The following is a 17,524-nucleotide window of genomic DNA, read 5'->3' as shown; positions in this document are numbered from 1 at the left end:
CCCGTGTACCACACACACACAAAAAAGAATCCACCTGCCAATGCAGGGGACATGGGTTCCAGCCCTGGTGCAGGAAGATCCCACGTGCCACGGAGCAACTAAGCCCGTGCGCAACTACTGAGCCAGCGCTCTAGAGCCTGCGAGCCACAACTACAGAGCCCACGTACCACAACTACTGAAGTCCACGCGCCTAGAGCCCATGCTCCGCAACAAAGAGAAGCCACCACAATGAGAAGCCCACGCACCGCAACGAAGAGTAGCCCCCACTCGCTGCAACTAGAGAAAGCCCGCGTGCAGCAACGAGGACCCAATGCAGCCAAAAATAAATTTTAAAAAAAATTGGCATCAAGCAAGCTGAAGGAGGCTTGCACTCACTCATTTTGCTCAACCAATGAGGCTTATGCTGAAGCTAAATGAAAATGTCAGGTCCTCGGGCTTTTAGGGGTCTGTGGTTCAGGCCAGAACTGGAATCCAGACGCCAACAGTTATTTATGGTTTCTCTCTTTATTGTTTCTCCTTTTATCAAAACCTGTCACAGCTGGGGGCCAAAAGGAAGTAAAAAAAATTCCCACAAACATTCCCCATCGTCCCCAGTTAGTCCTCCCCGACCCCCACCCAGGGCCCTGGGCCAACCCTGAGCGCACATGATCATCTCCCCCACCCTCAGCCTTCCCCCAGCAATAAATACAGGTGACCATGATTCGATGAAACCACAACTGATTTCTCCATCTGGAATGCCCCTCAAGGGGACAAAATTTTAGGAGGCAAAAGAAGTCTCACTCATCCCCTCTTAAGGAGTGGAAACTTCTTTCCCCCAAGGGACAGGGGAGGTAGAACTGCCCCTGTCAGGACCGCAGCTGCTCTAGATAGAAGCAGGGAGAGGAAAGGCTGGGATGCCAGGGAAGAGGATGTTTTCCAGCAACCTCACTCCTTTGATCCATTCATCCCTTATCAGGGTAAGGGGTGGACCCTGTGCATCAATGGGGCATAAAACGGAGAGGCCTGATAGAGAAGAGCCAGGAGGAAGAAATAAAAGGAGGGAGAACAGTTTGGTGGGGAGGGAAGGGGAAGGAGAAAAGGAGCCCTAAAGCTCACTGCCCTCATCTTCTTCCAAGAAATGGCATCAACACACAAGAGACATGAATGGAGAGGGTATGGAGGAGATTCAGGGCCCCCAAAAGAAAGAAAAGAGAAGGGAAAGCAAGGGCCCTGTGGTCCCCAGGTCTTCACAGGTGAATGTGCTCCAGTCAGAGCAACAGAATATTTGGGGATGAAGGGAGATGTGGTGTCAGTGGGGTGGGAGAGGTCAGGAGGTCACAAAATGAATTCAGAGCCCAGGGAAAGCCCTCTCATCCTGCCCAGATGTTGGCAGAATGTAGATCTTGAGATAAGAAAGGTGAAGTCTGGGGAAGGTCAAACTCCAGGGCAGAAGGAAGAGTAACTATCAAGACCATCACACCCCACCCCAACATCCCTTGGGTTATCGCAGGTGAATACTCCAGTCGGATACCACACTGACGCCAGGCTTGCGCAGGATCAACACAGAGGTCTCAGGGTCATGCTGGAAGGACAGGCGGCTTTCAGGAGATCCTGGTGGAGGAAAGAGAAAGAGTGCCAGGGTCAATAGCAACAACTTTCCTATACGCAGGGGGTCCCCAACCCTGCCCTGCTTCTCCTCTTTCCCCACCTGGGGGCCAGATCACTCACCTTTTGTCTGGAGTACCACGGTTGCTGGCTTTCCAGCCCCTATTATCACCACCCGCTCAATCCAAATTGGTGTCTCAAAGTGGCCTTTGGGGTCTGCTGAGCTGGAGGAAGCAAAAATGGATACCCATCAGAAAAAAAACTGTCAGAGCAAGAAGGAGGAGAGCAGAGCAAGGCCATGATGTAAGAGCACAGTGAGCTGTAAGCATCCCAGAGGCTGCCAAGGAAGAAAGGGTACCTCCTTACCTGGAGACAAGGGTGTTGCCAGAGAATGAGAATCGACGCAGCAGGAACTCATGGCGAGTCTGATAGTTGAACGTGTGCCCATCATCTAGAAAGAGCTCTCCTTGGGCCGTACCCTGAGCAGGAAGTGGGGTAGGCGAGAGCCTGAGCCCGAGAGGGAGTGAGGGGCACATCCCCAGGGGACTGAATCCTAGGAAGGTAGGCAGATGGTTGAGGAGGCTCCCTGCTTATGCGCTCACCTGGAGGCTGAGTGCAACGAAAAGAGTGATGGGGTCATCCTTCATGCAGTCTGAAGAACGCCGCACTCGCATCCATCGGGGCACAATTGTCCCTCCACGCTGGAACACAGGGATCTAGGGCAAGAGCAGTGCTGGGATGAAGTAGCCCTGCTGTTCAACCCTGGGCCCTGCAATATCTTTTGCTCATGTATATCTGTGTCCCCTTAGGAACTGGACTCCAAAGTATACACTCTCTCCCCTTCTGGAAACCTACAGGCAGATGGAGCTGGCAGCTGGCCCAGGCATACTCACACTGCTTAGAGTTACAGGCAGATACAGGGTCTGGGGACCATGATGCTTCTGGTAGCTATGAACGTCATACCACACCTGTGGGTGCAGAAGATATACTTGGTCACTCACTGCACAGAGGACACCCCACTCTATTTACCCTCTCTGACCTCCACCACCTTTCCCCACCACACCCTTCCTTAACTCACCTCCCCTTGGCCAGGAAGATAGACCTGCACGCCATGCGCCTCAGAGTCTGATACAGGGTGAACCAGCAATGCATCCCCTAAGACACAGCAGAATCAACTCTGAATTGGGGAGATCAGTTCCCAAAGAGGGAGCCCTAGAGCACCCACCCCCTTGCACCCCTGACCTCGTTCACTCCTCCCTCCCTGCACATCCACAGACGTATCTATCACAGTGCTTGCTTCTTCTCAGCCCTATCCCAACCCACCACTAACTGTCCCCCTTGTTTCTCACCAAGCAGGAACTGATCATCTATACTGAAGGTGGTCACATCCTGAGGATACTGCACCCACAGGGGCCTAGGAAGGAAGCAGGACAAGAAAGGAATACACTTGCTGTTTGGCAGAAGTCAAAGATGCTACCCCAGGCACTGGCAAAAAGAAGAGCACAGGGGAAAGACCTGCGAGCTGGCAGCCAGACAGCCCAGCAGGCTTAAGGACTCAGCTATGCACTCTAACCTTGGTCTAGACGTTTAACTTCCTAACCCGTCTCCCTGCCTCCTCCCACCCTGCTCCCTCTGGAAACTGCTCTGCATAGCTACCTCCCAGCGGCCACTTCATTATCCTGGCCTGAAAAGCCCTCCAGTTCAGGTTGAATTTTCCACTCCACCTCATCTACCTCTCCCTCTGATTCTTTGCCCCTGAGACATACTGGTTTGTTCCTACTCCTGGAACACAACAAACTCATTTCCATTTCATAATTTTTGCACTTGCAGTCTCCCCTGCTTGGAACATTCTTCCTCTGCGTCACAAAAGCCTGTCTTACTCATCAGTCAGGGCTCATCTTTACGTGGCCTGTTTTTTTTTTTTTTTGCGGTACGCGGGCCTCTCACTGCTGTGGCCTCTCCCGTTGAGGAGCACAGGCTCCGGACGCGCAGGCTCAGCGGCCATGGCTCACAGGCCCAGCCGCTCCGCGGCATGTGGGATCTTCCCGGACCGGGGCACGAACCCGTGTCCCCTGCATTGGCAGGCGGACTCTCCACCACTGCGCCACCAGGGAAGCCCTACGTGGCCTGTTTGTGGAATTTAACTCCGTTACCCTGTTCTATTTCTTTCAAAAACCTTGTCAGTTTTCCTATTTCCATATTTGTTTACATGCCTCTCTGTCTTCCTCCCAAGAATGTAAGTCCCACAAGGGTGCGACACTTGTCTGACTTGTTTCTGGCTCTGGGGACAGTGATGAGTAATGCCTAGCGTGTCATAAGCACTCAGTAACGTTTACTGCTCTTCATCTCCCCACTGGTCTCTTCTTACTCTTGACCTTGCAGTCAGATTTCCCTCCTTTACAAGGCCCTGGTGAATGAAGAAAGAGGCCCAGAGATGGAACCCAGTCTCCCAGCCATCTCAGTCCATTCTACACAGACCCAATTGAATGCCTCACCTCATGATAGGAATCCCTTCACGATGGGCCTGATAGAAGAGGGTGTACCAGAAGGGCAGTAGGGAATACCGCTGACCCAAGGCGTCTCGGATTATGTCATGGTACTGAGACGGTAACAACCACGGCTCTCGCCGACCAGTGTCCAAGTGGGCATGTGCCCGGAAGAACGGCTGGTAGGCACCCATCTGGTACCAGCGCACAAGCAGCTCTGGCTCTGGATTTTTGAAGAAGCCGCCCACATCCGCTAGAGAGGGGAGGGAGGAAACCAGTTGGAAAAGAGGGTGAAGGAGGGCTGCTACCTAAGGAGCCCCCCAAGGCCCCACCGTGGACTGTCAGTTCTCTGCTCAGGCCTAGGTTTTATGCCCTCTACCTTGCCCCTCTCCCGCCAAAGCAAGGCTCCAAGTTCCTCCCCCTCTCACCTCCACAGAAGGAAAGTCCCACCAGCCCCAAGCTGAGACACATAGGAATAGAGATCTTCAAATGGTCCCATTCGGCAGCATTGTCGCCTGTCCACACAGCTCCTGAGGAAGAAAAGAGGGAGGGAACTTGCAAACAGTGAAGGGGCTCAGCCTTTTATATAGCTGACCTCTCTAACCTGCCACATCTCCTCTGGGGCCCCCAGAGTCCTGCCGAAGATGGTGGAGTTCACAAGAGCACTTCAATACGGACTGGCCCTCCCACTCCCTGCCTCGCTTTTAGTGAACAGCTGGAAGGAAGTACATAACTCTCAGAGGATGGACAGACTTCTCCAAGAACCAGGCCCAGGTCCCTCTGCCACAGCTTTATTCTCCAAATCTTACCAAAGCGCTGGGAGCCAGCAAAGAAAGCCCTGCTCAGGACAAAGGGGCGTTCTATGCCCCCGGAGCGCAGCACCAGCCCGTCAGCAGTCGCCATGTGCTGCGTGGGAACAGGAAAGAAGGGTAGTGAGGAGCAAAAGCCAGCTGTCATCGGTGCAAGTTCTCGGTCCTTGGTCTCTCCTCTCTCAGTCCCTTACCACGTAGAGGCCATAGATGTTATGCACGTCTCGGTGCTCCCAGCCCCCATAATGCTGGGCATCCTTGAGCATGGTGACCTCAGGACCATTGAACACGGACGGTTCATTCATGTCATTCCAGACATAGAGGTTGGGAGATGAGCCCTGAGAACACAAGGCAGAAAATGGGGACAGACGACAGAGGGGAGGAAGAAGACAAAACAGTGTCTGAGCAGAGAGCTCCTAGGAATCCAGAAAGATGCATTTCTCAGGGCCCCCCCAGGATCATCAAGGCCCCGGTATCTTATGAGCAACCAACCATAGCAAGGATAGCAGGCAGAGAATGACTGATTCCAAGAGGTAGAGTGGAAAAGACAGAGGCAGGTCGGGGAGGGGCTGCCATACCTCATAATTGTCAAAGCGAAACATGTTAGCCCACCAGGCCCTCATCTTGGGATTGGTGAAATCAGGGTAACCGGCTGCGCCTAGAAGAAATCAAGGATGGCTTTCAACCCCTGAGGGGCAAAAGAGCCTCCACTCTAGCTCCCTGGCCTCCCAATAGCCTCCTTCAATTCCAGGCCCACCTACCTGGCCAGCACCAGCCTTCGTAGTCAGAGCCATCCCGGGTTTTAACGTACAGACCCAGGTTCTGCAACTCTTCATGTACGCGATAGCCAGAGTCCACCTTGATGTGGGGGTCCACGATGGCCACCAGCTGGGGGCACGGAACACGGGTAGTGAGAGTTCTCCAGGGCTATCATGCCTGAGAAAACCAACCATGGCTGCGGCCCTCTTACCTTCCGCCTCTTGGAGGCCAAATGCTCAAGCATGGTGAGGGGCTGGGGGAAACGGCTGGGGTCCCAGGTGAAATACCGCTTGCCGTCAGCATGCTCAATGTCCAGCCAGATGACATCGCAAGGCAGGTTGTGATCATCGAAGCCCTGATCGACTTCCAGAACGTCAGCCTCATCCCGATAGTTCCAGCGGCTCTGGTGGTAGCCGAGGGAGAAGAGCGGGGGCAAAACCTGGGTCCCTGCAGGTTCAGTGAGGGATGGGTGTCACAATGGGGTCAGGCTCAACCTGGGGCCAATGGGGATGCCCAGAAATTGAGGGAGATGAAAGGGCACAGGGCTAGAGAACAGGCCAAGGCACAGGATTTCTGAAAATGCAGTCATCCCTCAAGAAGCCAAGGACCAGAAAGGGAGGCTGCAGGCTGACAGAGTAGGGACACTGCGTACCTGTGAGACTAGCGTACTGCCGGAAGACATCAAAGACAGACGGCCCAAGTAGCAGGAAGACATCAATGATGCCACTCTCCGATATCCAGCGAACATCTGTCTGTGGGGTCTCCCCAGAGCCCTGCAGGTAGTCCAGCATCTTCCCAAACAGGGTCTGCAGAGGGGACCAGAGAGAGGTCTGACACCACCCTCCTGCTTCCCAACCCAAAGACAAAGCAGCAGTGTTTTCCTCAGAGTCCTCACACAGCTGGCTCCTTGAGTCACTTTGGGCTGAGATTAAACGTCACCTCGTCAGTGAGGCTTCCCTGGGCCCCATCATAAGCAGCACCGCCCATCCCCATCACATGACCACTGCATTTCTTTCTTAGAACTTACCACCACTGAACTCATCTTCCCTCTGTTACCTGTTTAATCTGTCTTCCTCCTTTCCTAACTCAGTGAGCAATATATCCCCAGCACCTAGAAAAGGGTCTGAAGCTCCTAACGCATACTCAATAACAAATGTATTAATAAATGCAGAAAAGGAAATACCTTCCCCACGAGTCTGTGTCTTCTGGGAGTGTCTGGAGAACTCATATGCAGCTCAGAAGGCCCAGGGCCTGTCTCTCATCCAGTCCCCAAACAGGTATCCAAATAGGCCACTCTACCAGCCTCTTCAAAGCAAATGCCCCTAACAAACCCATTTGTCTCAAGGCCTGACGATTCCCTCCCTTATTGCTCCCCATGCCTGTGCTCTCACCTTGCCTGCAGTGTTGGAGGATATGTCAACCCAGGTCTCCGCGGCGTTGAGCCAGAAGATGCCCAGGTCCCGATGAGGGTTGTGTGCTAGGAGCACGGGCACAGACCCATATAGGGCCATGCGGTTGTACAGCTCATACTGGAACACGTCCAAATTGTAGAGGCGATATGGCTCCCCACCCCTGCAGGCAGGCAGACAGACAGACTGGCCCCAGGCCACGGCGTGCACAGCCCCAGCCCCACAGACACAGATGAGGGATAAAAACTGGCCCCTCTGCCCTTTCTCAAAGCAGAATTTTCTGATGGCCCCAGGTTCTCTGGCACAGGAAGTGAGCCACGCTCGTCTGGAGCGTCTGATCTGTGTGCACATCTCCCACAGCCCTGACCTCTGCCCCTTCCCTCCCCCCATGTCCTGATGTCACTGTAGGACTCACTCAGTGACTTTCAGCCTCAGGTTGTCTGCATGCTCGGGGATCCCATACACATGCTCCATGCCTGGCAGAGAGAAGTCCAAACTCACAGACGTGGGGCCTGGAAGAAAAGCAAAAGGTGAGCTCCAGAGCTTCTGCTTGGCAAGGACTCCCTGTCCTCCTGCCCAAGGCTCCCCCAGCCCCTCACCATAGGGCTTGCTGTCAGTGTGAGTTTTAAATGTCTCTTCCCAGGCTCCTGGCTCATCGTGCTCTGCCTTCCCCTGGGTCTCGTCTGGCTGGAAGGAGAAAGCAGACCACTACTCAATCACACACCAGGTCCTCTCTCTTCCCTTGCCCATTTTCTAAATCCCATCTGTGATGGCAAGACTAAGCTCAAATTTCTTGTGGGCCTTTCCCCTCCAACCTCCCAGCCAGCCCTGTGCTCCAACCACCCACCCCCACCAACTTGCCTTGTCACCATCCCCAGGTGTTTCCTCGGGCTGGGCCCCATCGCCCTCAGCTGGGTCTTTTGATCCTTGCCTGGAAGGTAGGAGAGCTGTCTGCTCCAATCCAGAGGGGGCAGGGACGAGGGGCTAGTGGAAGGAGGGGTGAGGGAATAGAGAGCCAAGGGTCCAAAGGAACGAAGGCGCTGGAGGAGGGACTGAACGTTAAAGCTTGGAAAGGGGCCCCCAGTGAGCAGATAAGTGTGCAAAGGACAGGGAGAGAAATGAGAAGGAAATGCCACCAAGGGGTGCCTTCCAAACACAGGCCCAAACCACCAGCCTCTGGCAGCGTTCCAGAAGAGACAGGCAGACAGGTTCAAGGGCCTGGGTTCGGAATGCCAGTCGTAGCCCTGCTGCCTCTACCAAGAGACTCTGGCCCCAACTTCCCTCACTGGGCCTCAGCCTCTTGGCGTGACACAGGGTTTTGCAAAGGCAAGTGAGTCATAACCATGGTCAAGCCTCTACACAGGGACTCAAACAAGAGATTCTGCCAAAGGATGCTTTCAAGGGCAGCTGGCAAGCAGCTCTGCCCAGAGCTTCAGTGCAAGCCAGCTGAGAGGCAGGAACCCCAGCAACAGGCAGCATCTCTCCACCCCCTGGCAAAGCAAGAAGCTCCCTACATTCCTCAAGAATATCCAACATTTCATCTTCCTTCTCCCGGGGGCTCCTAGCCAGGGGAATGGGGAACGGGAACCAGAGACCATATAGCTGGGGAAAAAGAGGTGAGTGAAGGACAGGGTATGGAAGGGTCTGGGGCACCTTCCCTGGGGCAGAGTGAAGGGCGGGTAAGGGCAGAGGAACAGATACAGTACCAGTGGTCATGGATTTACCTAGAGAAAAGGTTCTTGATCTTATTCCAAATGCTACCGACAGTGAGACTAACTTTATCCGAGAAGCTGGGGCAGGAGGAGGTGGGTAGGAAAGGGGAAAAGGAGGCACAAAACCAACACAAAAACAGAAACATAAAAGTGAGTTTCAGTCGACAAACTTCCAGAGATGGGGTGGGGGAAGAAATTAAAAACAAAAACCAAAACAAAACAAAACAAAAAAAAGGAAGAAAATAAATCTGGGAAGTGTGATGGTGTGAGAGGGGGAAGAGGGAAAGGCAGACCCAGGCAGGCCTCTGAGGGAGGAGGTGCCCAGGGTACAGCTCATGGACAAAAGTGACTGCCTCCTGGTCTGTACAGGAAATGGAGAAAACTTCAACCCAGGTCTGCTTCCTACCCTCCCTGATGGTCAGCTTCTCCCAGCCCCCAGCCCCGACCTGGCTCTACTACCACCCTGTCTCCTCCCAGGGACCCAGTGCCAGACCCTACGACACCCCTAGGTTCCTTCACACTAGGTCCCCTTCACTCCTGATCCCTGTACTCACGAGACCCTGGGAGCCCTCTGGTGCTCAAAATTTAAGAGTCCTCGGGCATTGACACTGAGCAGAAGGCTGCGGTCCTCCAGTAGGTCGAGGCGGAATGGCCGTGCCGTCAAGATGATTTTATAGGGCCCCTCAGCCATGGTTAGCTCCACGCTGTTGGCATCCCGGCCAGAGACAGAAAGCCTGGGAAAAAGATCAAAAGGGATATAAGGAAGTGCAAAGTGCCAGGAGCAGTCATGACACTTAGAAGACGGGGGACCTGCTAAGAGCTATACAGGCAGTGTGGTAACAGTACAGGGACAGATAAGTTGACCAAAGGAATCAAATAAAGAGCCTGGAAACAGACCCAAGCATCTTAGAATGTTGAAATGTAACAGATGGCATGGCAGTTCAGTGAGGTCTGGAGGACTATTCAATAACAGAGTGGAAAAACACATTTTCTGTATAGAAAAGAAATGGTATCACACTCCTACCTCATACCAGATACAAATATCAACTCCAGACAGATTATGACTTAAAATTTTAGAGTAAAACCTTTAGAAGAAAATATAAAAAAATATTTTCTGACTCTGAGTTAGATAAGGATTCTTTAAACACAACTTAGAAAACACTAACACCAAAAGGTAAGAGACTTATCTACCTGACAACAAAATTCAGAATTTCTGTTTATTGAAAGATACGTTAAGGGTAATCAAAAACAAGAAAAGTCTGAGGAACTGTCCCAGTCTAGAGGAGCCTCAGGAGACATGACAACTAAATATAAAACAGTATCCTGGATGGGATCGTGAAGCAGAAGAAAGACATTAGGTAAAAACTAAGGAAATCTGGGACTTCCCTGGTGGCGTGGTGGTTGAGAATCCACCTGCCAATGCAGGGGACTCAGATTCAATCCCTGGTCCGGGAAGATCCCACATGCTGCGGGGCAGATAAGCCCATGCACCACCACTACTGAAGCCCACGCGCCTAAAGCCCATGCTCCGCAACAGAAGAAGCCACTGCAATGAGAAGCCCACTTGCCGCAACTAGAGAAAGCCCGCACGCAGCAACGAAGACCCAATGCAGCCATAAGTAAATAAATAAATAACAAAAAAACTAAGGGAATCTGAAAAAAATATGGACTTTAAGCTACAAGGATATATCATACAACACAAGCAGTGTAGCCGATATTTTATAACAGCTATTAATGGAGTACGACCTTTAAAAACTATGAATCACTATATTGTACACCCATAACTTATGTAATACTGTACATCAACTACACTTCAATTAAAAATAAATGAAATGGTGGTGCAGTGGTTAAGAATCCGCCTGCCAACGCAGGGGACACGGGTTTGATCCCCGGTCCGGGAAGATCTCACATGCCTTGGAGCAGCTAAGCTCGTGCACCACAACTATTGAGCCAGAGCACCACAACTACTGAAGCCCATGCACCTAGAGCCTGTGCTCCGCAACAAGAGGAGCCACTGCAATGAGAAGCCCGTGCACCACAATGAAGAGCAGCCCCCGCTCGCCGCAACTAGAGAAAGCCCGCAAGCAGCAATGAAGACCCAACACAGCCAAAACAAATAAATAAATAATATTTTAAAAAAATAGGGCTTCCCTGGTGGCGCAGTGGTTGAGAGTCCGCCTGCTGATGCAGGGGACGCGGGTTCGTGCCCCAGTCCGGGAAAATCCCACATGCCGCGGAGTAGCTAGGCCCATAAGCCATGGCTGCTGAGCCTGCGCGTCCGGAGCCTGTGCTCCGCAACGGGAGAGGCCACAACAGTGAGAGGCCCGCGTACCGCAAAAAAATAAACAATAAAAACACTTTAAAAAAAGGAATGAAAAAAGAAAAAAAAATATGAACTTTAGTTAACAATAATGATATCAATTCATTATGTATGACAAATATATCACAATAATGTTAACAGGGGAAAACAGGAGTACAGGGTATACAGGAACTCTCATAATATTCTTGAAACTTTCCTATAAATCTAAAACTATTCTAAAATTAAAAAATCGTTGGGACTTCCCTGGTGGCGCAGTGGTTAAGAATCTGCCTGATAATGCAGGGGACACGGGTTCGATCCTTGGTCTGGGAAGATCCCACAGGCCGCGGAGCAACTAAGCCCTCGAGCCACAACTACTGAGCCTGCACACCTAGAGCTTGTGCTCCGCAAAGAGAAGCCCGCGCACTGCAACGAAGAGTAGCCTGCACGCAGCAACAAAAGACCCAATGCAGCCAAAAATAAATAAATAAAATTTTTAAAAAAATAAAATTAAAAAGTCTTTTTTTTTTCAAGGCACCTTTAGAAAAGTAAAAAGATAAGCTACAATCTGGGAAAAGATAGCTGCAATACATGTAAATAATAAAGAATTGGTATCAAGACTAATGAATTTCCACAAATCAGTGATGACAAACAACATAAAAGGAAAATGAGCAGAGCAGTGAACTTCCATTTCACAGAACAGTAAACCAGAATGACAGATAAATATATGAAGACATGCTCAATATCAGTAATAAACTGGGAAAGACAAGCAAGCCAAGACCACCACATGGTATCATCCTACAGCCATTCCACTGACAAAAATTAAGTCCAATAGTTCCAAGGGCTGGAGAAGATGCAGTTCAATAAGCCTCTTATATATTGCTGGTGGAAGTGTAAATTGGCTTTATCTTGGAAAGTTGATGATTTCCATATTCTACAACTCTGCAGTTCTTCTCTTAGCTATACACCAAAGAGAAACTCCTGCACAGGGAGACAGGAGACATGGACAAGAATGTTCACGCCAACACTGGAAACAACCCAAATGCCCATCAACACAGAAATGGAGAAGTAAATCGGGATATATTCATATAACATAATATTATACAGCAGTAAAAATGAGTTTCTGGAGCTACATGCAACAAAGTTAAATCCAGTTAAGTGAAAAAAGGAAATCCCAAAAGACCACATTCACTAAGATACTTTCCCTATAAAACTCCAAAACAAAATCACATAATTTATTGCTTAGGCAAATGTACGAAAGTGTGTATATGTATATACGTACCCACGATATAACTGTGAGAACAAAAAAACAAGGGAATAATAAACTTCAGAATAACAATCATCTCCGAAGGAGTCAGGGGTACAGGACAGTGAGATCTATATGTTTGGGTTAGGTGAAGGGTTTATCATGTTATTTTCTAAGTTAAATACTTAACAGAGAGCCATGCATGGAATAATGACGACGATGTGTCATGACCCGAGTATCTGAATAATCCTATCCTGAATATCTGAGGAGAAATTGAGGAGGGAGGAAGGGAAGGAGGGAAAGAGGGAAGGAAGGGAGGAAGGAAGGGGAGAAAGAAAGGAGAGAGAAAAGAGAAAAAAAAGAAAGAGAAGAAAAGAACAGACGAGACAAGACAGCGGGACAGGACAGGAAGGGAAGGGAAGGGAGGAACCAACCACAGAGACACTGTATTCCTGGAAGGCGAGCTCCATGGCCTTGCTGACTCCCTCTTGTATCTCCAGTACCTAGGCCAGGCCTGGCACAGAAGAGGAAGCAGTATTTCTTTGCTGACTGAATGAAGATAAAGGGTGAAAGAGAAAACAAGTGAGGGAATTCCCTGGCAGTCCAGTGATTAAGACCCTGTGCTTTCACTGCACAGAGCGCAGGTTCAATCCCTGGTTGGGGAACTAAGATCCCACAGCTCGGCCAATCAATGAATCAATCAGTTGAGAAAACAAATGAAACAGAGGAACAGATGAGGGAAGGCTGAGGAGAGTGGCCGGGTGCTATTCAGCTATTATCCCAATGTGGAAGAGAAAGTCAGCTGCCAAATAAAGGTTCATTAGGAAGGGGAAAAGGGCCATGGAGATGGATATGTTTCTCAGGAAAAATTTACCCAGCTGTGGGGGGATCAGCCACCAACACGTCTGGCACACGGTATCGGGGCCGCCGGGGCTCTAGTTCATCAATTCTGATCCGAGTCATGTTCCTTCGAAGCCCCTGGAGCTCTAGCACAAGCAACACCTGTGGAGGCAGAGGTCTGGGTCTGGAGAAAGGAATGGGCTATACCAGGAAATGCCCTCTGAACCCATTTCTCTCCCGAGGGGGTCTCCTCCTTCTAGCCCTTTGCCTAAGGGATCTGAAATCTGAATTCCTCACAAAGTACAAGTCCTAAGGTTAGATGGCACAGAATGTTGGCTATAGGATTCCCCTTCCCAAATTACCCCTTAGCCATTTCTCCACCCCCACCAGACTCTTCCTTTTCTCCCCTGACCTTAGTGACTTCGTTGATCAGATGGACCGTGAGGGCATCAGGACCAAGCTGCAGAGAGTCCAGCAAGGCTCGGTATGGAGAATGGCCTGGCCGTATGCTTCGTTGCCTCCTGCCAATGTGAAATGACTGAGAACGGGGGAGGGTTCCCCAAGGCCCCTAAGTCCTTCTATCAGCTGCAGTGCCCCAGGCTACCTCATCTGCCACAGACACCTCCCACATTACCCTACTTTCCGTTCTAGTCTCCCAGAAATATCATACTTGCAGAAGGAACTCTCTTCGCAGGTCTTAAAGTTGCTTCTATCCACAGCCAGGGTAATTCCCAGGCAGACGCCTAAACAAGCCAGTACCAAACCAGTCCAAGACCTAGGGGGGAAAAGGACAAAGAGGGCACGATCAGCACAGGATCAGAAAGGGCCCCACCTTCTGAGGTAAAGGCCTCTTCCCACCACAACCCTAAAAGGGGAGAAAGATAGAGTCCCATTAAACAGAAAACAAGGCAGAGTGGACAGGGGTTAAGTGTCAGGCCTGAGGAGCTGGCTCACGCACACCTTTCCTTCAAAAGGCAGAGGAAGTGGACAAAGGATCCTTGGCCTTCAGAGGCCTGGTATTGACTCAGGTTACATCAGCCTCTCAGAGGAAAGGAACAGTAACAGCCAGTCCCAGGGGAAGTGGTGGTACCTTATGTGTGGAACAGAGAAACAAAGTAAGCCATGCCTTTTCACTGGAAAGACACTGGGGGGACCTACAGTGAAAAAGTTCAAGATGTACCCTCAGCTAGCCTGCTGGTCACAGGTTCCTAGGGTCCTAACATCCCTAACACTCTAGGCATCCTGTTCCTCTGATCTCCACTGCTATTATCTTTGACATAAGTCACCACTGTCACCATGTAAGCTTGAAAAGAATAACAACAGCTAACCTGTGTTGAGTCCTAACAGGCAGCCGGGGGCCTGGCTAACTGCCTTATACTAGTTTTTTTTGTTTTTCTTTTTTTTGCGGTACGCGGGCCTCTCACTGCTGTGACCTCTCCCGTCGCGGAGCACAGGCTCCGGACGCGCAGGCTCAGCGGCCATGGCTCACGGGCCCAGCCGCTCCGCGGCACGTGCGATCTTCCCGCACCAGGGCACGAACCCGTGTCCCCTGCATCGGCAGGCGGACTCCCAGCCACTGCGCCACCAGGGAAGCCCTATACTAGTTTTTAACTCTCCCTGCAGTTTTTAGTAGTGTCTATGCCCAGGTCTCACCCTGAGATTTCAATCTAATTGGCCTGAAGTGGGACCTGGGCATCAGATTTTAAACTCCCCTAAACAATTCTAATAGGCAACCAGTGTTCAGAACCAATTCTTTATACACACTAATAACTCTTTTCCCTTTCTTTCACTGTTTTCTTGGTGAATATAGGATTGGGATTTTTCCGAGATGGGAGCACTGAGGCATAAAAGGTTCAATAATTTGGGGCTTCCCTGGTGGCACAGTGGTTGAGAGTCCGCCTGCCGATGCAGGGGACGCGGGCTCGTGCCCCGGTCCGGGAAGATCCCACATGCCACGGAGCGGCTGGGCCCGTGAGCCATGGCCGCTGAGCCTGCGCATCCGGAGCCTGTGCTCCGCGACGGGAGAGGCCACAGCAGTGAGAGGCCCGCGTACTGCAAAAAAAAAAAAAAAAAAAAAAAAAAAGTTCAATAATTCATCCAAGATTTAACAGCCAGTATGAGGTGACACTGGTGAACTCAGCTCTGCCTAACTCCAGGGCCCAGGCACTTCATTATGCACAGCACATTGCACTAACCACCAGCAGGGCCTGCCTCACTGAGGACCATCACCAAGGTTAGCACAAACTTGTCACTTCCCCAACATGCTATCAAATGACAGACAAGGGTGCTCGCTTCGGCAGCACATATACTAAAATTGGAACGATACAGAGAAGATTAGCATGGCCCCTGCGCAAGGATGACACGCAAATTCATGAAGCGCTCCATATTTTTGGGAGACCCAAGAGGGAAGAGATATGGGATCATGTGTATAACTGATTCACTTTGTTATAAAGCAGAAACTAACACACCATTGTAAAGCAATTATACTCTAATAAAGATATATAAAAAAAAAAAAAGACAGACAAGGGACTAACAGGCTTATCTGAACAAGTTAGTTTGTTAAGGATATATTCATCCATTCTGAGTAAATCCTAGATAGGGATTCTCACACTTTAGCGTCTGTTAAGAGTTACGTGCAGTGCTTACTAAATGAAGATTCCCGGGTCCCAGGGAATCTGCAGTTTAAACATGCTCTCCCAGTGGCTGATTAGGGGCACACTCTGAGCAAGTGTTCCAAATAAGGGAGAACAAACAAAAACACACATTTCTCCTCAGCAGGAAAACTTTGCTACCTGCTAATAGGGTAACCAAAGAGTAGGGCCTACAAACACATTGTATCCAGCATATCCTCAGTACCTGCTTGAAAGCTAAAGGTAAAGAAAATCACTAGAAAGGAGATCACAGAACACAGTAAGCCCTCCAGTTCCAGAAGAATGTGCAAGGCAAGCCAGGCCACGCAGAAAGATGAAGAAAACACCAGGCTTTGTGGTTTAATAGGTCAAGCAGGAACAAACAGTAGCAAAACAAGCAGAAGAAATGCTACCAGAACACTCAAAAGCAAGGCATGTGGCCCAGGTCCTGAGGAGTGACTGCAGCGGACACCCTGAGCAACTGACCCCGTGTCCACCAGCCCAAAGCAGCAGTAATCAGAAGTACAGTGAATTAAATACTCTCTGGAGTCCTACTTGCACAATCTATAAAATGGGTTTGGAGAGACGCCAATGGGGATAGGATTTCTGAAAGATTTTTCAGATGTAACCTGTTGGAAGGCCCTAAGAACTCAGGAATGCCTTGAACGCCCCTGGGCAAGAGGTGGTCACAAGCCAAGGTCAGGAATGAGTCGCAAGGAAAGGTGCACTCATTTATTGTTTCAGGTCACAGGCTTCTGGAGTCAAATTTACGATCCACGCTTTTTTCACCGCTGCCGACAGTACGTGCCTCTCCCACCCCGATACATCCGTTAGGTCCTGGTAAACATTCTGTGGCGCTGGTGATTGTTTCGAACCGTCCTTTCAGTAATATAAATGCAGAACAAACCACTGTTGTGTTTGAGCAACGTCATCCAGGTCGACTGTGAACTTACGGGATCCTGCCCCAGCCGTGCCCAACGACCGTGGACACCAAACAAGCCAGGGCTGGTGTCCACGTGAAGACAAGGGCAGGGCAGGGTCCGGGGCTCTCGAGGGGAGGGCGAGAAGGGCAGTGGAAGCCAAGACTGCCGGCCGCGGTGCTTCCAGCGCGGCTGAGGGGCCGCAGGGCAGCAGGCTGCATTCCCGGAGGCCGGGCCGCATCTCTTCCTCTGCCCCGATGGTCCCGCGCATTGCAGGAAAGAGGCGGCAGCGTTAACCGCCGCAAGCCGCCAGGGTAGGGCGGCGGCTGAGAGCGGCCAAGGCCAAGAAGAACACAAGGCTGCGGCCTTCTAGAGCCACCGGGCCGGAGCAGAGAGCCCCAGAAACAAGGGCCCCCCGACGCGACGAGAAGGCTGGGGGCACCTGAGGCCGCCTCCAGAGAGACAAAGAGTCCTCACGAGGCTGGGGGTGGCGGAGTCTCAGGAGAACATACAGGAAGGAGAGATACGGGATTTGGGGGTCTGGGGGCGTCCCGGGCGCGTCCCCGGGATCCGGGCTCCTCACCGCCTCCTACGCGCCGCCACTGCCGCTACCGCCGCCATCTTGTGCCGGGTTCGCTCCTTGACCCGGAGCTTCCCCTCCCCCGGCGCGCGTTGAGCCACGTATCTTAGCGCCCGCCCCTTCCGGCTTCCTGATTGGCCGGGCCACACTGAAGCCTGGCGTCTGTCCCATTGGCCGAGGGCATACTCTAAATGCTCGTGGGGGCGGGGCTTGAGGGAGGGGGCGGGATTGTTCAGAGACAGGAGCTGTC

General features: G+C 51.2%; 1 protein-coding gene and 1 non-coding gene across 5 annotated transcripts; one reads left to right on the top strand and one right to left on the bottom strand.

Moving 5' to 3' along the window:
• Positions 1 to 485: 485 nt before the first annotated feature.
• On the bottom strand, positions 486 to 17,359 carry GANAB (glucosidase II alpha subunit). 4 transcript variants are annotated; one of them, XM_089914662.1, is made up of 25 exons: positions 17,278 to 17,359; positions 13,815 to 13,919; positions 13,557 to 13,665; positions 13,179 to 13,306; positions 9,314 to 9,493; positions 8,772 to 8,837; positions 7,905 to 7,978; positions 7,647 to 7,730; positions 7,463 to 7,559; positions 7,030 to 7,210; positions 6,291 to 6,444; positions 5,850 to 6,085; positions 5,641 to 5,767; positions 5,458 to 5,537; positions 5,074 to 5,217; positions 4,880 to 4,976; positions 4,499 to 4,600; positions 4,080 to 4,323; positions 2,934 to 2,998; positions 2,663 to 2,739; positions 2,478 to 2,552; positions 2,187 to 2,300; positions 1,951 to 2,063; positions 1,708 to 1,808; positions 486 to 1,590 (listed from the first exon to the last, which is right to left on the bottom strand). In XM_089914662.1, exons 1-25 carry the CDS (start codon positions 17,313 to 17,315, stop codon positions 1,481 to 1,483), a joined length of 2,901 nt encoding a protein of 966 aa, XP_089770788.1. In that variant the 5' UTR covers positions 17,316 to 17,359; the 3' UTR covers positions 486 to 1,480. The 4 variants fall into 4 exon arrangements, with proteins under 4 accessions (XP_089770788.1, XP_089770790.1, XP_089770791.1 ...); XM_089914664.1 differs by lacking the exon at positions 8,772 to 8,837; XM_089914665.1 differs by lacking the exon at positions 13,557 to 13,665.
• On the top strand, positions 15,429 to 15,535 carry LOC115804143 (U6 spliceosomal RNA). The gene has a single exon (XR_004024992.1). It is a non-coding gene; the product is annotated as a U6 spliceosomal RNA (small nuclear RNA).
• Positions 17,360 to 17,524: the final 165 nt, after the last annotated feature.

Source organism: Delphinapterus leucas, chromosome 7, assembly GCF_059928025.1.
Source record: "Delphinapterus leucas isolate spDelLeu-1000000601 "Yukka" chromosome 7, BTC_Dleu_Yukka2, whole genome shotgun sequence".
Classification (NCBI taxonomy): Eukaryota; Metazoa; Chordata; class Mammalia; order Artiodactyla; family Monodontidae; genus Delphinapterus; species Delphinapterus leucas.
This window is presented reverse-complemented; position numbering and strand designations above follow the sequence as displayed.

Bases quoted from the DNA above. Each gene is read 5' to 3' on its own strand.
- GANAB (XM_089914662.1), bottom strand. From the start codon at position 17,315: ATGGCGGCGGTAGCGGCAGTGGCGGCGCGTAGGAGGCG. The intron at 4,977-5,073 runs GTAAGGGACTGA...GTTCCCACGCAG, and splicing joins ACATCTATGGCCTCTACGTG to CACATGGCGACTGCTGACGG. The intron at 2,064-2,186 runs GTGAGCGCATAA...CTTCCTGCTCAG, and splicing joins TCGTTGCACTCAGCCTCCAG to GGTACGGCCCAAGGAGAGCT.